We start from the raw sequence: 24,228 nt of genomic DNA on the forward strand, positions 1-24,228 counted from the left end.
TTGCTCTCCACAAAGATGGCCTGGGCTATAAGAAGATTGCTAACACCCTGAAACTGAGCTACAGCATGGTGGCCAAGGTCATACAGCGGTTTTCCAGGACAGGTTCCACTCGGAACAGGCTTCGCCAGGGTCGACCAAAGAAGTTGAGTCCACGTGTTCGGCGTCATATCCAGAGGTTGGCTTTAAAAAATAGACACATGAGTGCTGCCAGCATTGCTGCAGAGGTTGAAGACGTGGGAGGTCAGCCTGTCAGTGCTCAGACCATACGCCGCACACTGCATCAACTCGGTCTGCATGGTCGTCATCCCAGAAGGAAGCTGACGCATAAGAAAGCCCACAAACAGTTTGCTGAAGACAAGCAGTCCAAGAACATGGATTACTGGAATGCCCTGTGGTCTGACGAGACCAAGATAAACTTGTTTGGCTCAGATGGTGTCCAGCATGTGTGGCGGCGCCCTGGTGAGAAGTACCAAGACTACTGTATCTTGCCTACAGTCAAGCATGGTGGTGGTAGCATCATGGTCTTGGGCTGCATGAGTGTTGCTGGCACTGGGGAGCTGCGGTTCATTGAGGGAAACATGAATTCCAACATGTACTGTGACATTCTGAAACAGAGCATGATCCCCTCCCTTCGAAAACTGGGCCTCATGGCAGTTTTCCAACAGGATAACGACCCCAAACACAACCTCCAAGATGACAACTGCCTTGCTGAGGAAGCTGAAGGTAAAGGTGATGGACTAAACCCAATTGAGCACCTGTGGCGCATCCTCAAGTGGAAGGTGGAGGAGTTCAAGGTGTCTAACATCCACCAGCTCCGTGATGTCATCATGGAGGAGTGGAAGAGGATTCCAGTAGCAACCTGTGCAGCTCTGGTGAATTCCATGCCCAGGAGGGTTAAGGCAGTGCTGCATAATAATGGTGGTCACACAAAATATTGACACTTTGGGCACAATTTGGACATGTTCACTGTGGGGTGTACTCACTTATGTTGCCAGCCATTTAGACATTAATGGCTGTGTGTTGAGTTATTTTCAGAAGACAGTAAATCTACACTGCTATACAAGTTGTACACTGACTACTCTTAAGTTATATCCAAGTTTTATTTCTATAGTGTTGTCCCATGAAAAGATATAATACAATATTTGCAGAAATGTGAGGGGTGTACTCACTTTTGTGATACACTGTATATGTTTAGGGGAGTTTACATGTAACTGATGTGCACACATTCTTTTATTCAGCTTCATATTTAGCACACATATACAAAACACAAGTTATGTTAGCTATTACCCCATTCGCTCTATTAGCATAATTATTTATAACCTGACTAGGACAAAACGGTTGATAAAAATAGGGGGAAAAAAGACAATTTTAAATAAAGCATTAGCATCATATTAAATAAACAGTATTGCGTCAGACTTTGAAACGCTATAAAAAGCTGTTGATTCACGATAAGAAACTGCTGCCATCTAGTGGTCAAAGGAAGATCTGTGCACAGAACAGTGTTACACAACTGATAAATGTACAGTTCACTTGTAAAAAATATAGCTACATTAAAAATACATAGTTATTACTTAAAAATTTCAACAATCATAAAATATCAGTATCATCAATATCACTTATTTATTTTATTTTTTTAAAGCAGTCTGACACTGAAAATTGTATCATTATCACAGTAACACCTCAGCTGGTTTATTTACCCTAAAACTATTTCAAACTGAGTGAAAAAAAAATCCAAATTTGTCAATAAACATAAATAAGCAGCAACTAGATAATTAATCAGAACTTATATACACAATAAATCCATCACTACACAAAATGAAGAAGTTGGCACAAGTTGGGAATTGTCTTATTTCACACACACACACACATACACACAACATTCCTTACCACCTGCCTGGTAGTGCAAGGTCTTAAAGGTCATTGCAAATGCAGCACACAGTTCTCTTACATATTGTTGCATGCTGTACAATTAACATTTCCCACCATTGGAATGCAGTATCCCAGTACAAACCACCGATATACATAATCCCATATGGTTACATTACAGTCAGATTTGTCTAATCAAACCCAGATTTATGTGTCAGACCACCAGATGGTGAAGCGCAATTCATCAGAGATCTATTTTTACTCTTTCAAAGTCCAAGTATAGTGTGCTTTACTCCACTCACATGTCGGTTTTGGGCATGTGTGAACTGCTCAGCCATTAACAACCCAATCCATAAAGCTCCTGACAGATTGTGCAGATGCTGCTTCCAGAAGCAGTTTAACAGTGTAACCTGTTAGTAAGTTTTGCAACCAAGCCTTTTATGCTATACACACTTGACCACTATGTGGTTCCAGTTGCAAGTGTGTGCGGGGTATTGTGAGTTAATGCTCGTAGATATTTTTAATACATAATCATTGCACCTTCACCTAACTGGGGCAGCTATAGCAGGGCGGAAATCTGGAATTGTTAAAAAGTTGAAATCCTATATAGAGCATGTGACCCATTTTAAGAGTGTCTATTGAAATTATATAGATAGATAGAATATGTTTACTTGTTAGCAAAAGGTGTAGCAGATACAGCCGAAACCTATAGTTTAACAGGGTGTCTCCACACTCTTAGACATGTAGGGTTTCTTGCATGAATACTTCCAATTGTAGGGTACTTAGTTTTGGGAAAAAAGGTGCAACTTGATTTAGTAAACCGTTAAGCCAAACAGCCCCCCCCCACACACACACACACACACACTCAGTCCTAACTACAGAGGTTTTTGAATTAAACAATACAAAGTTTCTTGTTTATAAGACATGTCAGAAACATTCTAAAACCTACTGTTCTTGCACTGCTAATAGGCACCCTGAAAACTCTTGTAAACATAACCATTAAAGTCATAATATTTCTTCAACAAGAGCTTTGTATAAAAAAAGATGCATACTGTTGCTTTAACAGGAATTATTTATCTAAACCACTGCAAGTTTAGCTTTGAAAAGGATGCTAAGGAATATATAAAAAAATCCACTCAACATATCAACATAACACATTATGCAAAATTTGTCTGTAATGATTTTAAACAAGAGGATAAATCTTGTACATTCGACGAGAAACAGTCCTTCGCTTACAAAAACAGCACTGTGGCACTTCTTTCACGTCAGGTTCTGCATTTCATATCAGGGATCTTTATGAAAATGCAGGGATTCAAAGCTGCCTATGAGAAAGTGTGCTATGTTCAGGCGTGGAGAGAAGCAAACAATTGCATTTGATCTTAAAAAAAAAGAATCTTTGTGGTTTTATGAATCCACAAGGACAGAAAATCTCAGAAAGAATGACTGCAAGTCTTTACAGCGAAGAAACAATAACGATTTAAGAGAAGTTCTTTGACAGATCAGTCTGCTTGCCAAAGTTGTAGTAGTAGTAGTGGACTAAAACACTGAAGAACAATCCAGAAACATAAAGAATTCCACAGGTTAAACACTGACATCCACCGAAGTAAAGAAAGCACTAAACAAAAAGTCTATCATTTTAGACGTTGCTGGTTCCAGAATATCCCTTTGTAGTTCCAACACTGGAGTCATTCTTGGTCTCGTTTTGTGCTTAGCATGTTCAAGTATTACCAGTAGTCTTTGCTTACCCTTTATCACATCGTCCAAATATAAGCCAGGAAAATACACAGCTGGATAAGTAATACTCCACAGCATGAGGCATTTGAGACATTTATGAAACATACATAACAGCTTGATAAAGCACACCAGATCAAGCTTCCAGATTTCCAGCAGATGTCTAAGCCAAGATAGTTCATGGTGTCTGTTTAAGCTGCTATGTTAGTACATAAATGCTTGTGCGAGCCCCCTTATGTGTACATCTGGGTAAAGTGCAGAAACTCCACTCATGACGACAGCTTGGAGTAGCTAGGTGGGGAGAACTTGCGTTTAAGGTATTTGATGATATACAGAGGCAGGCAGCTGACCAGCGTGATCACACACACCTTCCACAGAAATGTCCGCGTCGTGATAAACGACAGATCTAGTGCAGAACAACAAAAGGAAGGAAGAAAGTTCCAGATTAACAATTGTACAACCATAGATTGTTTGTTTTCATGTTTTGCAGGATACAGAGTGGCACAACTCGAGACGATGAGTAGCGACAGTGGAATGTTTTTTGGAAATGAGGAATAAAGAGCACTGATTCACAGCACAGTCAGCATCGGCTGATCGCATGAGACTATGAGTGAGAGGTGATTAGAAAAAAGAACATGCTTCTGGAGGAGAGGTATTCGAAATGAGGAAAGGAGACATAAAAGATACAGTGTATCACAAAAGTGAGTACACCCCTCACATTTCTGCAAATATTTTATTATATCTTTTCATGGGACAACACTATAGAAATAAAACTTGGATATAACTTAGAGTAGTCAGTGTACAACTTGTATAGCAGTGTAGATTTACTGTCTTCTGAAAATAACTCAACACACAGCCATTAATGTCTTAATGGCTGGCAACATAAGTGAGTACACCCCACAGTGAACATGTCCAAATTGTGCCCAAAGTGTCAATATTTTGTGTGACCACCATTATTATCCAGCACTGCCTTAACCCTCCTGGGCATGGAATTCACCAGCGCAGCACAGGTTGCTACTGGAATCCTCTTCCACTCCTCCATGATGACATCACGGAGCTGGTGGATGTTAGACACCTTGAACTCCTCCACCTTCCACTTTAGGATGCGCCACAGGTGCTCAATTGGGTTTAGTCCATCACCTTTACCTTCAGCTTCCTCAGCAAGGCAGTTGTCATCTTGGAGGTTGTGTTTGGGGTCGTTATCCTGTTGGAAAACTGCCATGAGGCCCAGTTTTCGAAGGGAGGGGATCATGCTCTGTTTCAGAATGTCACAGTACATGTTGGAATTCATGTTTCCCTCAATGAACTGCAGCTCCCCAGTGCCAGCAACACTCATGCAGCCCAAGACCATGATGCTACCACCACCATGCTTGACTGTAGGCAAGATACAGTTGTCTTGGTACTTCTTACCAGGGCGCCGCCACACATGCTGGACACCATCTGAGCCAAACAAGTTTATCTTGGTCTCGTCAGACCACAGGGCATTCCAGTAATCCATGTTCTTGGACTGCTTGTCTTCAGCAAACTGTTTGCGGGCTTTCTTGTGCGTCAGCTTCCTTCTGGGATGACGACCATGCAGACCGAGTTGATGCAGTGTGCGGCGTATGGTCTGAGCACTGACAGGCTGACCTCCCACGTCTTCAACCTCTGCAGCAATGCTGGCAGCACTCATGTGTCTATTTTTTAAAGCCAACCTCTGGATATGACGCCGAACACGTGGACTCAACTTCTTTGGTCGACCCTGGCGAAGCCTGTTCCGAGTGGAACCTGTCCTGGAAAACCGCTGTATGACCTTGGCCACCATGCTGTAGCTCAGTTTCAGGGTGTTAGCAATCTTCTTATAGCCCAGGCCATCTTTGTGGAGAGCAACAATTCTATTTCTCACATCCTCAGAGAGTTCTTTGCCATGAGGTGCCATGTTGAATATCCAGTGGCCAGTATGAGAGAATTGTACCCAAAACACCAAATTTAACACACCTGCTCCCCATTCACACCTGGGACCTTGACACATGACACCAGGGAGGGACAACGACACATTTGGGCACAATTTGGACATGTTCACTGTGGGGTGTACTCACTTATGTTGCCAGCTATTTAGACATTAATGGCTGTGTGTTGAGTTATTTTCAGAAGACAGTAAATCTACACTGCTATACAAGCTGTACACTGACTACTCTAAGTTATATCCAAGTTTCATGTCTATAGTGTTGTCCCATGAAAAGATATAATGAAATATTTGCAGAAATGTGAGGGGTGTACTCACTTTTGTGATACACTGTATACAAGAAGGCAACAGAGGACCTACCTAAGAATGCTCCTAAGGACACTCTACCTATGCCTGTGTGAAAGTCACAGAGTACAGCAGCAGGAGAGAAAGAAGGAAAACAGCTTAGCAATCAAGGAGCTGCAGCGGTAAACACAAGGACCCTCTTACAAGCCAAAATATTAAAGAAATGATTGAGGGGTCAGCTGAAGCCACAAGGCCAATACAATTACCAAGTAATAAATAGCTATCTCAACCCAATCTTTGCTTAAAACCTTAACCAAGTGTTAATGCTGTTTAAAGAGAAACCAACCTCTCCAAGTCGGTGTGTTTTTCTGACATTTCTAGTTTGCAAAATCATTTTCTGAAATGTATTTTTTAGAGATGGGACGATCGATCGGCTACTAATCGGTATCGGCTGATTTTTTATCAAAATATGCTATCGGCGATCGGCCTATATTTCCTAAAAGTAGCCGATCCGATCGTGTGATATATAAAAGATCACGTTAAGCGTAACAGCTCAGTGGATTGATCCAGACTTTGAGCTACGAAGCACCAACCATCACATCACCATTCATCAACAATCGTACAGAAACCATCGTGAAAGCTCTTCATGACCTAAAATAACATCATTAACGTTGTGCATCATACATACGATGTAATTTTGCTGATTGTAATATTTACTTTAAAAAGATAATTCAACCCGGTCACATCTGAGTCGATTCTATCAGCACGTTATATAAACTCCTGGTTCACTTTGGTAAATCGTGAGCGGTTCTTACTTGTGATGTAGATGAGAACAGAAAACGTTACAGAGCCAATCAGAGGCAAAAGTTTATTCATTAGCAAATTCGTTAGTTCAGGATCATCTGCTGAACTTTTAGGATCAGAAAACTTTTAACTCCTTAGACGGAACGAGTCTGACTCGGTTACAGATCTGTGGTAATAGCAGTTTAATTAAGCTTTTTAATTAAGCTTTTTAATGTAAGAGAGTCACACAAAATGTTCTGTAGTAGCTGGTGTTTATTTAAAACCACGACATTTAATTAATAACAGTAAACACGGAGAGATAACTGAGAAGAGAAACTTACGCTTCACATAAAACGAATCGACTCATGAATCAATGAATCACTTATAGCGATACTGTGAATAAAGCGTCTCTTCTAAAGGCACAAACACACACACGCGCGCTGCTCCGGTTTATCTTCACTGTGAGGTTCTTTTTAAGTTTATTTATTTTATTTACTGCTAAACTTTGTAGTTCTACAATTACTGACTGTAGTCCATCTGTTTCTCTGCATGCTTTGTTAGCCTCTTTCATGCTGTTCTTCAATGGTCAGGACTCTCCCAGGACCACTACAGAGTAGGTCCCATTCTCAGCACTGCAGTGACAATGACATGGTGGTGGTGTGTTAGTGTGTGTTGTGCTGGTATGAGTGGATCAGACACAGCAGCACTGCTGGAGTTTTTAAACACATTACTGTCACTGCTGGACTGAGAATAGTCCACCAACCAAAAATATCCAGCCAACAGCACCCCGTGGGCACATCCTGTGACCACTGATGAAGGTCTTGAAGATGACCAACTCAAACAGCAGCAATAGATGAGTAATTGTAGAACTACAAAGTGCTTCTATATGGTAAGTGGAGCTGATAAAATGAACAGTGAGTGTAGAAACAAGGAGGTGGTTTTAATGTTATGGCTGATCAGTGTAATTTATCATTCATTTTATGAGTGTTATTTAATGACTTCTGTGACTTTTTTTTTTTAATCTGTGAAATCTGTGATTTTTGAAAAACAAGGTTGTAAATTTAGTAGGGCCCTAACTATGCACCACAGAATACACAGCATATAGGAACCAAATTAATGTAATGATAGTTATCAGTGCCACCAAGTGGTCAAAACGTACATTGGATACTTTTAGGACCTACTGTAACCTAATTGTTTGTTAATTTGGGTATTAAACCAGATATTTCTATATAGGGATGTGATACAATACATGCTAGTAGGGCTCTGTGATTACACAGATGTTAAGACATCAAAGCTCTGAGATTAAAAGGCAGTTAATAAATAAAAATTATTATTATTAAACTTTTTGTCAACAGTAGTCAAAGACTAGTTTCACTCGCCTAACACAGCGATTGTGTAGGACTATAATATAGAAGTGTAAGTTGCACCTTCATGGGTCATGAGCCAGACAGCAGAACATGTTTATATATCCTGCTGTTGTTAAAAGTTTTAATGCTATAAATAAAAACAAATAAATAAATGAGGATATGGGTTTATTTAAGTTAAGATGTAAAATATTTATTTTATGACCCAGAAGAGGTAAATTTCACTGTAAAATATAAGAGCCGATCAAGTCTATATCTGCAGGCCATGCCAGGTTTACCAAGACCGTGGCTTTTGGTACAGTGGGACAAACTGCAGTCATACTTACCGAAGTACTCGTTGAGAAAGGCGAGTGAAGCGACATAGCAGCCGAGACTGAAGAACTCAGCCACCACCATGAGCCAGTGCCAGGTTCGCACAGTCAGAGCCACCATCAAGAGCTCAGTCAGAATCAGAGCTGTGAATGAGATGGCAACCACGTGTACAAACTCCTGATCAAAGAGCACCAAAGCACCGTACATCAGGATACCCCCTGGTGGAGAAATACAGGAATTATTCAGCACAGTGGTTAAAAAACATTTGACAATCTTCATAGCACATTAGAAAAAACATAAAATTCCTAGTATTACTAGCTATGTTTGTATTTCTTTTTAGGAGTAGATAAAAGCTTGCCACATAATTCAGATCAACCATGATTTACTCGCTGGAAGGTAACCTTCTGACCACTGCGAATTTGAATCCTCTCAATGATGCCACTTTTTCCTGCCTACTGTATCAGTCACTTTTTATTTTTTATCACAAACGCCACTGCAGTTTAGCCTAATGGCCTCTGACTGATCACATAATTGCTCCTCTTCATGTGAAAGAGGCCTGGGGCATTCCTTCGAGTTAACTACCGGATTAAATGAGGCCGTCGCCTGTGTAGCCCCTGCTGTCGCTTTTCTCTCTGTGTGGAGGTTTAATTAAAAAGCGGGAGCTGTTGGGATGTCACGCTTGGGCTGGGACACTGATCTCTCTAACCCACTGCACAATCGCATCTGCTTACAGACTGAGAAAAGTGCAGTGTGTGGGTTTTTTTGGGGTTCCCGTCCTAAACCAGACTACAGCCTTGTGGTCCACCTATTTGTTATATTTATTTATTCATTTCCTGATGAACAGTAACTATCAGTTGACACAGGTCTAATCTTTTTTTAAATCAACACAAATTCGCACATATTTATTCTTTTTATTTCAGCACATATCATAAATATCTATCTAACTTGTCAGCCAGGAGGAAAGTTGTTATGCAGTTGGGAATAAACACAAAACAGCATTAATAAAGACATAAAAATTGAATTCTTTACCTTGATACACACTTATCAAGACCCATATAAGAAAAGTTTTAAAAGACAAGGAACGTCCCTACAGCAAGAGAGAGAATAAAAATCAGAATAAGATTTACTGCCACTGAAATGGCCATGAATTCACATATTTTAATGTAAATTTTTCTGATCCCAACACACAAAAAATCATAGGATTAAAATGTTTAAACGTTTTTCTTTAGTGAGACATAAAATACGTATGTATATCATGTGTCAAGCCTTCATTAAATATGTGAAGGCTCACCTCTGCACAGAACACTGGTTTAGATTCATTTTTTATTAAACTGAACTATTCATTTATTTATTAGCTTTCATGAAATTATGTGGTATTACCTTTGTAAGATCTTTATATAGCTCTGGGTAAAGCAAAGCCATGTCTGGCTTAACATCCTGGTCCAGAACCAGTGAGAACACAGGGAACATGGTGTAGATTGTAGCATAGCTGTAAACACATTGAACAAAGACAGTTTTCTCAGATTTTCAGTTTACTCATATGTTTGATAGAGAACAGCACAAAACACAAAAATAATGAAAAACAAACTGAAAACAATACCAGGGCAAGATTAATAGCACCCTTTGTCAAAAAAATCAGACTAACCTGTGATTAATTAGAAATTAGAATCACCTGTCTGCACGTTCTCAGTTCTCACATCTCACATGACTTTAATTAGCCTATAAATGGTGGAGTTGATACTCAAAAATGCCCTGTTCCTTGTTCACAATGGCAAGGACAAGAGAGCTGTCCGAGCAGACCAGAAATGCTATCATCACCAAGCACAAGCAATCTAAATGGTACAAGACTATCTCCAAAGATCTTGGCACCCCAGGTTCAACAGTTAGAAATGTTATCAAGAAGTTTGCTTCCTATGGAACAGTCAAGTACCTTCCAGGATGTGGAAAGAGGAAAATTGATGAGAGCCCTGTGAAAGGTGAATTAAAATGTGGCAAAGAAACCATGTACAACATCCAATGAACTTCAGGCTAAGCTATAGACAGCTGGAGTGATGGTGTAAACTTGTGCCATAGCTGCACACTAAACAAAACAGGGCTTTATTGTCGAAAATCCAAAAATGACCCACTGCTTTAAGAAAGACACAAAAAATAGTGACTGAACCTTGCCAAAACATAAATCACAGACAAAGCACAATCCTTCTGGGAAAATGTTCTATACACAGATGGAACCAAACCAAATCATGAAATCAAGCCTATAAATGAAACGGCACAATTCCTACAGTAAAACATGATGGAGAATCCATAATGTTGTGGGGCTGCTTTGTCCCCCCCTAGAACTAGAGGCCTCGAACATTAATTAAGTGATTATCAGAGCCTTTTAGACAGAAATATATTCCTAAGTCAAACAAGATTGACCCTACAGCAAGACAATGACCCATATCACACATCTAAAAGTACACAAGAATAGTTAAAAAGTAACTGACTTTGGCCAGCAATAAAGGGCATGAGAATCTTTGGAAAGAGCTGAAATCTGCTATTGGGTAAAAGAACCCTGCATGCATTCTAAAACCTGAGAGAACTGCAGTGGAAGAAACTACCAGCAGGCAGGTGCAAGAAGCTCACAGATGGATAAAATATGTATATGTCCACATAATTTATATACTATGCGTCTTCCTTATTTCTTGTTTGAAATGACTGTTGAATGTATTAGGACATGGTATCATAATATTCTAATTCGAACATACTTAACAATCAAGGGTGTCAAAAATGCCACAGCTGTATGTCATACCAACAAACTGACAGACAGCATTGCAAAGCTGAGAGCAAAAGTCAGGCAAACCTTGCATGACAGACACAGACATTAAAGAACAGCCATAAGAAAGTTGTCATCACATACCCCACCATGAGGAAGCCCTGGTACAGAGGAATAGATGCAAAGTAAAAAATAGACGAAAACACCGCCTGAGGGGGAAAAAAAGCTAATTAATGCATATTAAGTACTAGACAGTCTTATTGAGAAATCTCACATGACTTGAATTAGCCTATAAATGGTGGAGTTGATACTCAAAAATGCCCTGTTCCTTGTTCACAATGGCAAGGACAAGAGAGCTGTCCGAGCAGACCAGAAATGCTATCATCACCAAGCACAAGCAATCTAAATGGTACAAGACTATCTCCAAAGATCTTGGCACCCCAGGTTCAACAGTTAGAAATGTTATCAAAGGCGCCCAGGTGGCACAGCGGGATATTCCGCTGACGCACCAGCACCGAGTTTCTGAACTCCCGGGCCATGACTGTGTTTGGCATTAAAACTTGTGAACTGATGAACATGACTTTAAATTCCTAATAAACAAACAAAAACAAACTGATGAACCTTTCGAACTGTTTTGGTCATGAATGTAACCAAAGTGTAAAACATGACGTTAAAATCCTAATAAACAAACAAGTGAAAGTGAGACTTAATAATCAATAATCTTCAGTACTTAATTATTTTTTTCTTTTACAGCTCATCTAGTCTGCTATAGACCCATGCTTTCAAGAACTGCAAAATACATCTTCTTGCCTATTTATGTAAATTGTTTTCCCTTTTTCTATGTCAGATTTTATTACATGTATAAATAAAGATATAACTGTAAATAATATTTATAAATACTAAATTTCTAAGCTAAACTGAGAGCAGAATTAAAACTGTTCGACAGCAATGTTTGCTTTACCTGCATGGTGGAGATGATCATGCCACGATGCATGACAAACTGGCCTAGGGCTGCTGACCGTTTGTAGCTGTTCCGGCCGTGTACCATCAACAGCCTTCCGATGTGTTTAAACTGTGTTATTGAGAAATCTGCAGCCAGAGACGCCTGCTTACCCTCCTACACAGCCACAGGACATACAGGCATTCATCAATATCAGAATTTACTATAGTAATCACATCATATATTTGTTCAATAATCCTGTCTTAGCTAATTATTCACATTTTCAGCGGATATTTCTGATTTGCATACTAGACATGGCACAGTTTTTTGTCGATTGCCCTTCCTGATTTACCCCTCATTCTTTTATCCAGGCTTGGGATCAACACTGAGAAGTGCACATCCCATTGGCTAGTCTGTCTGGCCATCCTCCTCCTCAGACATGGCCAATCATGTCTGTATAGATGCCTGACCGGACGATAGCACCGCTGAGATTCGAACCACAGATTTTAGCTGTAGTGGGCTACCATATTTTACTGCTTCACCAGCCAAGCACCCCTCTGTATAACAGAACGTAAATTCTTAACATTAAACTAGCTTTAGGTCAGTTATAGGTCAGTTATACCAGTGCAGTTCCCAAAGTTACATGGTATACAAGCACTACTGACTGAATATATGAGGAAATGTAATGACAATAGTTACCTTTCCCTCAATACCTATACCGCAATCTGCAGCCTGAATCATACTGACATCATTCCCTCCATCCCCTAAGCAGAAATCAAGATGCAATTAGACATTAACCATGCACATGACTGTAAGCTAAAGGAATCAATAATAAGAACCTTTAATATGACATTAACATAGCATGCCAACTTAATAAATGATCATGCTGTTTATAGTGTCAACTGAAGAACTATGGAGCTCTGGAAATACTCCACACAATGGGTCTGTTTGAACTTACCTATAGCACAGGTTCTATTGGAGGTGTGTTGCTGGAGCAATCTGACAATCTGGGCTTTCTGTGTAGGAGAGCAGCGACAACACACCACTGCCGGACACTGGCATGCCAGCTCCACAAACTCATGCTCATAGTAACGCAAACACACCTACAAAAACACACAAGAAAGGTTCTTATATCTTTTTCTCTTTGTAAAATACACAAGTTCTTCCTCAGTTTCAGGCTTGACCCACCTAAGACAAACCTCATCAATAATTGACGGTGTTTAGACTGGCTTACCTCCAAAGAGTCTCCTGAGATGACCAGAGCACAGTCATGTTTCCTCCTGAATGCGTTCAGTTCTAGGTGAGCCTCTCCTCTGCTAGACACCTTAACAGGAGCATTTTATGAAGTAACAATGTTATTTTCATCATCATTAAGGTAGTTAGATAAAAGTGTAAAAGCAGTAATTTAATTTCCATTCATCTACTGGTACCTTACTATTTTGTCCTCTTTATCGCAATGTATATTCCAGTTAAAATTCAGTAGTGATTATGCTCTATCAATGATTGTTTTGAGGGTTGAAAAGTTCCTTTATACAGTGCTGTAAAAATGTATATGCCCCTCACCGGATTTTTTCTATTTTTGCAAATGTCACATTCAAATATTTCAGATCTTCCAACTTAACTGATCGTTCCATTTATTGAGAATAAAGATTTATTCAAAACCTTTATCATCCATGTGAAAATTTAATTGCGACCCACCAAACATAATAACTGGTTGTGCAACTGCAATCAAACCTTAGCAATAATTTGCGATGAGTCTAATACATCACTGTCAGGCCAAAACCTTTTTTTTTTTTGAGCATGCAGAGGTGGACGTGCTGTATATCCCAACTCATTCCCCTTCAGGATTTTGTAATAGAGACTGGAATTCATGCTTCACACTAACCACCACCATGTGGAATGTGGTGTTAGCTATACAAAAGCTGTAATGACCCATGTCTTTCTAAAAAGTTACCAAGTTCGAATCTTAGCTCTGCTGTCGGTTTGCTAGGTGCCTCCTAGCAGGCACAGTTGGCAGTGCCTGCAGGAGACAAACTTGGCCACTAAGTCTGCTGGGTGGGAAAAGACAGGACTAATAAGAGGGCAGGGTCTTCGACGCGGTGTAAGGACCCTGGTTAGTAGCCTAAGGTGCCTGTACAGAGATGAAGGAACACCAGCATCAGACTCTTCGTGAGTACATTGACCTTAACCAGGGCAGGTGAGGTCTGCAGTTTTTTAATGTTGGCCTGGGTTCTTTTGTGATATCCTGAATGAGCTGTCGATGTGTTTTTGGTGAAAGTTTATACGGTGGGTCATTTCTGAGAAGGTTCACCACTGTTCAGAGTGTGCCTCTTGATGTGGTTTGCTGGACTTCCAGAGCATTCGCAATGGCGCTATAACTGGTAGAATTCACTGGCTTTGTTTGGCATCTGTATATGAATCTCTTTAGAAAGTGGCATCATGTGCTCCTATTTGAAAATTTCTAGCCTGTTTTGCATTGCCAGACAGGTTCTATTTAGGTGAGGTTTAGATTCAAGAGGTCTGGCAGTAATCCTGCCTGGGTTTGACTGGTGAAATTACACCCAACTGTCAAATGAATTTGGAACTAGTTAATTTAGTAGCTAAGGGGCAATTACTTTTTACAAAGGACTAGGTGGGGCTGAACAGCATTTCATATATATGTGTGTGTGTGTGTGTGTGTGTGAACACATTTTAAATGCATTAAAATAATTCTTTAGCTACAATCTTTAGCTTTCTACAGCTAACTTTTGTTCTGCTTAATTTTTACAAATGAACACAAACCGGTCGGAAGACGTGTATATCTTGATTTCTGGACACGAGATGAGAGCTTTTGGCTATGCACGTAGCCGTCTCCAGCTTGTCTCCTGTCAACATCCAGATCTGTAACAAAAAATAAAAATGACAAAGTGAATTCATGTCTACAATGCTACAGTATTACTATTTAAATAATCTGAAAGGTCAGACCTTTATGCCTGCATTGCGGAGGAGCTCCAGTGTGGGTCTGACGTCGGCCTGCAGCTGATCCTCCACTCCAGTTACGCACAACAGCTCCATCTCCCTCTCCAAACTTTCAACCACTGCTGCAACCTTCAAAGCTCGGTCATGTAGGCTCAGTTTTGCCTGGTTATACCGACTCTAAACAATAGATGTAGAGATTAAAGCAGTAAGAAAAAAGAACTGTGACATTTGTGAGTGACAGGCTATATTAGAATACAGTCAATAATAAAGTCAGTGTCTGAACCTCAAAGTCCTGATACTGCTCCTCGGAAAGCCCCTTCTTAGCCACCACCAGTGTCCGGAGTCCCTCTCTAGCCATGTTACCACACTAAAAAATGAACAGATGAGACTAGTACAAGGACCAGAAGCATTTATTGCTAAGCAGATCAGTTTTTTCAACCCAAACATGAAATACAGAACACAAATGAACACAGTGTATCAGTGTAGTATTAATTCATACAGCTTCAGGGGTTTTTTAAGGCACCAAACTCAACAGAAGCAGTTCTGCAGTCTAGCTGTGATATAAAAACCCAATAGGCAGATCCTGATCTCTGATAGCTTATCGACAAGTGCATGCACATGCTTTATTTTTCCCCATGGCCAGGGTTATGACATGATGCGCCCTACTGCCTACCAGACTCTTTCCTCTATTTAGGCCACTCATTAATTAATAAATGTCACCTCCAGTACTTATTGACTGTTATTGTCAATAGCATTATGATAATCAGAATGGGAAATGGAACAGCTGTCTAGCTTTTCCTAGCTGCTTTGTCTGCACTGCCCTTGGCAATAAATGGCTTTACATTTAAAATGCAAGGAGGTTTTTGTTTGTTAAAACAATTATGTTTAAAATGCACCATGGATCTAATAGCTTGTCTGGTGCAGCAGTCTATTACAATAGCCCACCAACGGGTTCAGATCTCAGCAATGCTATCGTGGTGATGGACTGACAAGGAATGGAATACAAGGGTATTCCTGCCTCGCGCACAATTTACATTTACATTTTCTGCATTTAGCAGACGCTCTTATCCAGAGTGACTTACAGAAGTGCTTCCATAGTAAACATTTCAATTTTCAAATAACACGAATCTGCTGAAACCTGTTAGAACCAAAGTGTTTTTTTTTTTTTTTTTTTTTTTTGGAAATGGAAAAAAATGTTAGTAAATAGGTACAAGTCAGCTTAAGTGTTTAGTAAAAAGGTGGGTTTTTAATCGTTTTTTTAAAGACAGCAAGAGACTGTCGTAGAGTTTCCCGCTACGACAATTACAGGATAAAGTGCTTGACAGAAATGAAATCTGAATAAAAACGGATTTCTAAACAAAGCAAAGGCTGGTGCAGACATTAGCACAATCTCTGGCATATTTTGTGGATCTGTAGGAGACGGTTGAGCTGATTAATCAGTGTGGACATAAGCACTTACCTCCTCCTCAAGCCAGTCGTTGTACTGCACGATGCTGGCCATAGCAACATCTGCTCCCTTCATATAGAATGTGATCTCCCCAGTGGCCTCCTCCTATGATGAGAAAAAAGTAAACATACAATATATATCCATTGGGGTAGTTGTAGCCTAGCAGTTAAGGTACTGGATTAGTAATCAAAAGGTCACAGGTTCAAGCCCCACACTGCCATGTTGCCAATGCTGGGCCCCTGAGCAACCCCTAATTGCTTAGACAATATATACTGTCACAGTACTGTAAGTTGCTTAGGATAAAAGCGTCTGCCAAATGCCGAAAGTGCCGTAGTAACTATTTTCTGCCTTTTGGCACAAGTACCAAAGGATGTAAAATTCCTGCTCAGGACAAGACCTAATAATATTTAATCTTTAACTGTTCATTGCTGACTGATTATTTCATGCAACACAAAAGCTCACAGATATGCATCGACGATTTCTAATGTACGCACCCTGACAATGATGCCCATGCGCTTGCTCTCTGAGGTGAAGGGGAAGACCTGCAGGATGTAGAAGGTCAAAATTTGTCCTGCTGGAGTCTTGAGTTGCAGAGAAGTCAGGTCTCTGTTCACCAGAGTCAGACCCACACTCTCTGTCCAACGCACCAGTGCCACCTGCACAACATATAAGAAACAGAGTAGGTGAGAAAGTGCGGGCTTTTTCTTCATCCTTCATTTTAAAGATCTCTAAATGCTAAAAGAAAATCTCATGGTCGGCACAGGCTACCCTCACTATGCAAGCTTCATTACTTAATTCTGATTTACAATAAAATTCCATACATTTATTTTTCCTCCTTTGTAGACAAATAACACTCCACAAGTATGATTTACTATTATTATTTATTAGGATTTTAACATCATGCTTTACACACTTTGGTTACATTCATGACAGGACAGGTAGTCATTTAATGTCCTGGACAATTTTGTATCTCCAATTCACCTCACCTGCATGTCTTTGGACTGTGGGAGGAAACCGGAGCTCACGGAGGAAACCCACGCAGACACAGGGAGAACATGAAAACTCCACACAGAAAAGACCCGGACCTCTCCACCTGGGAATCAAACCCAGGACCTTCTTGCTGTAAGGCGACAGTGCTACCCACCGAGGCACCGTGCAGCCCTCCACAAGTATGATAACATATCCTTTTGGTAATCACATTGCAATTGGTGACAAAAGGCCAGCAAATGACAGTTAAGAGTCTTGCTTTGTGCAACAGTCATGCTAGAAAAGAAAAGGGGTGATTCATAACAGGAATGGTAGTAGCCAAATAATGTGCATTGCCCATATAAGCAAGCTATAGTAAGTATATATGTCTACAAGCTATATATTGTAATATACACTGCCTGGCCACAAAAAAGGTCACCACCTGGATTTAACTAAGCAAATAGGTAAGAGCCTCCCATTGGATAATTACTGCATGGGTGATTATGTTTCAGCTGGCAACAAGTTATTTAACCTTAACCGATGCAGTGAGTAGCTTCTCATTTGTTAAACTACCATGTGGAAAGACACATCCTGTGGTCGTGGAAAAGATGTTAATCTGTTTCAGAAGGGTCAAATTACTGGCATGCATCAAGCAGAGAAAACATCTAAGGAGATGAAACTACTAAAATCAGGTTAAGAACTGTCCAACGCATTATTAAAAAGTGGAAGGACAGTGGGGAAACATCATCTTCGAGGATGGAATGTGGTCAGAAAAAAATCTTAAATGATCGTGATCGGTGATCACTTAAACGTTTGGTGAAATCAAATGGTAGAAAAACTACAGCAGAACTCAGGGATATGTTTAATAGTGAAAGTAAGAGCATTTCCACACACACAATGCGAAGGGAACTCAAGGGATTGATTAAACTAGTCAGTGAGGCTAACTGGCAAAAACGGCTTCAAATTGCTAGGGAGCATAAAGCTTGGACTCTGGAGCAATGGAAGAAGGTCATGTGGTCTGATGAGTCCAGATTTAACCTGTTCCAGAGTGATGGGCACATCAGGGTAAGAAGAGAGGCGGCTGAAGTGATGCACCCATCATGCCTAGTGCCTACCGTACAAGCCTGTGGGGGCAGTGCTATGATCTGGGGTTGCTGCAGTTGGTCAGGTCTAGGTTCAGCAACGTAATGTGCCCAAAGAATGAGGTCAGCTGACTACCTGAATATACTGAACTACCAGGTTATTCCATCAATGGATTTTTTCTTCCCTGATGAGACGGGCATATTCCAAGATGACAATGCCAGGATTCATCGGGCTCAAGTTGTGAAAGAGTGGTTCAGGGAGCATGAGACATCATTTTCACACATGGATTGGCCACCACAGAGTCCAGACCTGAACCCCATTGAGGTCCAAATCTCCCATCATCAATACAAGATCTTTGGGGAAAAATTAATGCAACTCTGGACAGAAATAAATGTTGTGACATTGCAGAAGCTTGTGGAAACGATGCCACAGTGAATGTGTGCCGTAATCAAAGCTAAAGGTGGTCCAACCAAATATTAAAGTGTGTGACCTTTTTTTTGGCCAGGCAGTGTATATAGTGATTTGCATACCACAGTATGTTGCACCATTTTTGAGTAATAAAAAATGGTGGCAGTGGTAGCTCAGTGGTTAAGGTACTGGACTAGTAATCAGAAGGTTGCCGGTTCAGGCCCAGCAACGGCAAGTTGCCACTGTTGAGCCCCTGAGCAAAGCCCTTAACCCTCAATTGCTCAAAATCGTGTTCAGTCATAATTGTAAGTCGCTTTGCATAAAAGCATCTGCTAAATGCCGAAAATGTAAATGTAAAACTGGAAGCAAGTTGGAATAGTATTAATCAGTCTTTAAAATGTCAACAATTTAAATGGTGTATACAAAGCAAAGCTAAGCCAATAATGTGCTTCTTTATCTAAAAACTAAATATGTAAAAAATCATCAAATCAAACACATTTTACAGTTGACCAAACTCAGCGGTACTAGCATTCTGCATTCTTCCTTTCTACTAGCTTCAACAAAATGTATTTATTTGGTCTTATTTCCCAACGTTTTATTTTTCCCACTAAAATGAGTTATAAAGCTGCTTGGTTTCTCAGATCAACAACACCCTATTAAATAGTAGAAGCCTTGGCCTCTTTGAGGACAAAGACTGACAAGGCTGTCACTAAAACACACGCACACGAAGAGAGAGAAAGAGAGAGAGACCAGGACTAAACAGTGAGCACGGTGCCCCTGAGAAAATTAAATATTGATCACTTGGAGAGCAGAGACGATAGAGGAGATAAGAGGTGAGCATTAAAGGAAATAAATAGACATATCAAGAGAGAAGAGAAGACAGGCAATTCCACTCAAACGGATGGACAGGTATTTTTCTTTTAGCCTTTACAATACATGTATGTCTACAGACAGCCCGCCCGCCCCCTAACAGGGAAAAAAATGAAGATGAATGCATTGGTAAATAAGGAACAAAAACGGATTAACTATTCCTAATTTGACCAAACAGTTGTAATAAACAATTGTGCAAAACATGTAAAAGAAATACTATTGTGCAGCCCCTTTAGTCCCTTCTCAAACGTTAAACACTAAAATACAAGAACAATCTTTGCAGTTAGAAACTTATAAGGCTAATGAGGAATACAGGTCTTTCTGAAGAAACCTACTTGGATAATGATGTGAATGTTTAAGATGCCTGTAATCAATCAAATAATTAAAACAGAATATGTGACATTAATAGAACTTGCAAAGCAGTGGTCTGTCTGAAAACCTAGTGAGCTCTTTACATAGACAGCTTTTCATGTCATCCTACATGAGCTCCCAAGAAGAAGGCTGTCTGAATTCTTAGATACCTTAAAATGCTGCCTACTGAGGTGCCTTACACCGACCAGGCATAACATTATGACCACTGACAGGTGATGTGAATAACACTGATTATCTCTTCATCATGTCACCTGTTAGTGGGTGGGATATATTTTGCAGCAAGTGAACATTTTATCCTCAAAGTTGTTGTGTAGTAGCAGTACAAATGGACAAGTGTAAGGATTTGAGCGAGTTTGACAAGGGCTAAATTGTAATGGCTAGACGATTGGGTCAGAGCATCTCCAAACCTGCAGCTCTTGTGGGGTGTTCTCGGTCTGCAGTGGTCAGTATCTATCAAAAGTGGTCCAAGAAAGGAACAGTGGTAAACCGGTGACAGGGTCATGGGCGGCCAAGGCTCATTGATGCACGTGGGGAGTGAAGGCTGGCCCGTGTGGTCCGATCCAACAGACGAGCTACTGTAGCTCAAATTGCTGAAGAAGTTAATGCTGGATCTGATAGAAAGGTGTCAGAATACACAGTGCATCCCAGTTGCAGGGCTGTTTTGTCAGCAAAAGGGGAACCAACACAATATTAGGAAGGTGGTCATAATGTTATGCCTGATCGGTGTATTTCAAAGCTATAAACTGACTGAATAATGAGGGAGCCTTTAATGCTGCCTTAGCATGTGAAAGCTAACCCAGCATTCAGTGCGGCACGACTTTTCTCACAAAAAATACAAGTATGGCGGACAAATGCAGAGCTCTTTTTAAATGTAAATAAATTCTTACTGATTTTTAATTTGTATAAAGGTGTACAAGGGGTTCCATCCCCAGCCGGGGCGGTCCGGGTCCTTTCTGTGCGGAGTTTGCATGTTCTCCCAGTACCTGCGTGGGTTTCCTCTGGGAGCTCCGGTTTCCTCTCACAGTCCAAAAACATGCAGTCAAGTTAATTGGATACACTGAATTGTCCTGTAGGTGAATGGGTGTGTGTATGTGTGTGTGTTTGCCCTGCGATAGGCAGTAGGAAACAATTCAGCTCACTAGGTTTTCAGACAGACCTATTGTCATAAAAAGTGCACTCGCCTCATCTGGGCTGGAAGCCTGGTACGATCTGTTTGCATCATTAAAGTCCTGGTCGGCCTCTGTGCTCTCTGCCTCGGCGCCGGCACTGTTGGTGCGAGACTCGTATACAGGCGTAACGTTGTGGCACAGGGCTATAGCTTTTACAGCCTCATGGATGCGGCTGCTGACACTCTTACGCACTTTGGGTCCAGATGCCGGTGGCTTGCGGGATGGTGTGGAGCTGGCGCTGCTGCCATTAGACACAGTTAAGGTCACCTGGAGAAACACAAAAATGTAGTCATTAAAACTTACTCAATACAAAGTAAATAGTATTGAATTTATTCAGCTAACATATGCTGTCACTGATACTGCACAGATAATGTTACTAAAAGTAAGTTTAATCAGATTATACACTGATCAGCCATAACATTAAAACCACCTCCTGTTTCCACACTCACTTTTCATTTTATCAGCTTCACTTACCATATAGAAGCACTTTGTAGTTCTGCAATTACTGACTGTAGTCCATCTGTTTCTCTACATACTTTTTAGCCTGCTTTCACCCTGTTCTTCAATGGTCAGGACCCACACAGGACCACCACAGAGCAGGTATTATTTGGGTGGTGGGTCATTCTCAGCACTGCAGTGACACTGACATGGTGGTGGTGTGTTAGTGTGTGTTGTGCTGGTTTGAGTGGATAAGACACAGCAGCAGTTTTTAAACACATCACTCTCACTGCTGGACTGAGAATAGTCCACCAACTAAAAACATCCAGCCAACAGCGCCTCATGGGCAGCGTCCTGTGACCACTGACGAAGGTCTAGAAAATGACCAACTCAAACAGCAGCAATAGATAAGCGACCATCTCTGACTTTACATCTACAAGGTGGACCAACTAGGTAGGTGTGTCTAACAGAGTGGACAGTGAGTGAACACGGTATTTAAAAACTCCAGCAATGCTGCTGTGTCTGATCCACTCATACCAGCACAACACACACTAACACACCACCACCATGCCAGTGTCACTGCAGTGCTGAGAATGATCCGCCAACCAAATAATACCCGCTGCTCTGTGGTGGTCCTGTGGGGGTCCTGACCATTAAGGAACAGGGTGAAAGCAGGCTAAAAAGGTATGTAGAGAAACAGATGGACTACAGTCAGTAATTGTAGAACTAGAAGTGCTTCTGTATGGTAAATGGAGCTGATAGAATGGACAATGAGTGTAGAAACAAGGAGGTGGTTTTAATGTTATTGGCTGATCGGTGTATGTCACATGCCTAGATGACATGGAGATCATTTTTATCCATTGAGATAACCTTTGTCTATCAGCTTCACTCTACAAATAAAATCTAAAAACAAAAAATACTGGCACCCCTGCACTTCTCCCAGACAATTATTCCAACTTCAAATGTGTCTGTATTTACATGTTTTTTTGCATTAAAACACCACAAAAAGCTCATCATTGCACTGTTTACAAAAACAATAAAGTAAAGCCTTCAAAGAAAAGAACATGGTCCCAGGAGTCAAACAATGGGAGGTTCACAGATGTTCTGGGGTTGCTTTGCTGCTTCTGGCCCCGAAAGCCTTAACTTTGTGCATGGCATCATGGAATCTAAAGACTAATAAATTATTCTGAGGTGCAATGCAGGGCTCAGTGTCAGAAAGCTGGGTCTCTGTCCGAGGTCATGGGTCTTCCGGCAGAACAATGACCCAAAGCATCCTTCAAAAAGCAGCGTTGAAGAGCTCTAAAGTGTCCAGCAATAAGTCCAGATCAAAGTCCCTTCAAACACATGTCAAAAAAGCAACTGGGAGAAGGCACCTTAACATTTGAGATGATTGGAAAGTAAATACCAAAAGTATTCGAAATTGCAAGAAGTGATTCACAAAAGAGGAGATTTCTTCTTGCTTGTAGGCAGCCTCAAAATGTACTGTGATTATAAAGCTTGCTTGACTGTTGGCAGTATTCACCCATGTTCAAGAAGCTTTTTACCCATGTACTTTTGGGTGCATTAAACTAGCCTCCCACAGAACTGTCACTAGCTATGATCATATTAAAATTACGTAATTGGGAGGCCATCCCACAAAGTCAAACAGTGTTAAAAACGTATACACCACCAAGTAAAGATTCCTACAGTATATTCTTGTGCCTTCCCAGAATTGTAAAAAATTCAAACTAAAGTAAACTGAAATATATAAATGTATTCCAATAATTAAGTCACAGAAAAAGATCAGCAAATATGTTGCTTTTACACACTAAAGTTTGTGGCTGACATTTAGAGAAATGAAAGAAATGTGCACGCTTTCATTTTTGTCAGAAGTAAAAATGGCATGCTTATTTTTAACAAACTTTTACACTTAAACATGATTTAGTCTGGTGTAACACATTGTAGTCAGAGAAAGAGTGCATGGCATGATTACCAATGGTCCAGCATTAAGGGAGATGCAATGAAGCATCATTCATCTTTGTTCTTTCATAACCACAACCCCTCCAGCTGCTGTGTGTACGTACAGAAGCTAGTTTGAGTGAGTGCTTGACGAGGGAGGCTCTGCTCCACTGGAGCAGGTGATTTCTTCAGGTTAGCCCCTCTCATACAGACAGCTCCACAGAGGACGAGAGATGACAGGTTTTAAACTGATAGAAAGTACTACGAGCACCTGCTCAGAGTTGTGAGACTGACTGGAAGCGGCGCAACACATGGTCTGCTTTTTTTCGTATCATAGCTGATGGGAAACCTGTGGGCTTTGCTAGGTCATCTTAACAGCCCTGTTATATGACTAAACACAAATAAGGAGTTCTCTATCAGGGCAAACTACAAACATTTAGTTTAACCATAAGCTTCACTGGGATTTAAGGTTGATTTTCAAGCAGGGCCTGCTTTCTGCTGTATCATTTTTCTCCTCAAAATGCCCTGGTATTTCTGTGTTAAGTGATATTATGGTTGCCACTGACAATCCCAACCTTCATCAGGTATTTTACACTAACAC

General features: G+C 40.6%; 1 protein-coding gene across 2 annotated transcripts in view; it reads right to left on the minus strand.

Moving 5' to 3' along the window:
* Window positions 1-1,100: 1,100 nt before the first annotated feature.
* atp9b (ATPase phospholipid transporting 9B) overlaps window positions 1,101-24,228 on the minus strand; it is a 67,952-nt gene continuing 44,824 nt past the window's right edge. Inside the window, exons 15-29 of one of the 2 annotated variants that reach the window (XM_063014849.1) lie at window positions 21,264-21,518; window positions 16,878-17,039; window positions 16,396-16,488; window positions 15,220-15,303; window positions 14,943-15,113; window positions 14,760-14,858; window positions 13,213-13,302; window positions 12,937-13,081; window positions 12,678-12,742; window positions 12,000-12,155; window positions 11,183-11,247; window positions 9,667-9,775; window positions 9,316-9,373; window positions 8,301-8,504; window positions 1,101-4,003 (exon numbers count right to left, since the gene is read on the minus strand). In XM_063014849.1, the coding sequence (XP_062870919.1) occupies window positions 3,867-4,003; window positions 8,301-8,504; window positions 9,316-9,373; window positions 9,667-9,775; window positions 11,183-11,247; window positions 12,000-12,155; window positions 12,678-12,742; window positions 12,937-13,081; window positions 13,213-13,302; window positions 14,760-14,858; window positions 14,943-15,113; window positions 15,220-15,303; window positions 16,396-16,488; window positions 16,878-17,039; window positions 21,264-21,518 (1,893 nt within the window). In that variant the 3' untranslated portion in view covers window positions 1,101-3,866. Of the gene's footprint in view, window positions 4,004-8,300; window positions 8,505-9,315; window positions 9,374-9,666; window positions 9,776-11,182; window positions 11,248-11,999; window positions 12,156-12,677; window positions 12,743-12,936; window positions 13,082-13,212; window positions 13,303-14,759; window positions 14,859-14,942; window positions 15,114-15,219; window positions 15,304-16,395; window positions 16,489-16,877; window positions 17,040-21,263; window positions 21,519-24,228 lie in introns of those variants that run through there. The other variant, XM_063014850.1, reaches the window with a different exon arrangement.

Source organism: Trichomycterus rosablanca, chromosome 2, assembly GCF_030014385.1.
Source record: "Trichomycterus rosablanca isolate fTriRos1 chromosome 2, fTriRos1.hap1, whole genome shotgun sequence".
In the NCBI taxonomy this organism is placed as follows: domain Eukaryota; kingdom Metazoa; phylum Chordata; class Actinopteri; order Siluriformes; family Trichomycteridae; genus Trichomycterus; species Trichomycterus rosablanca.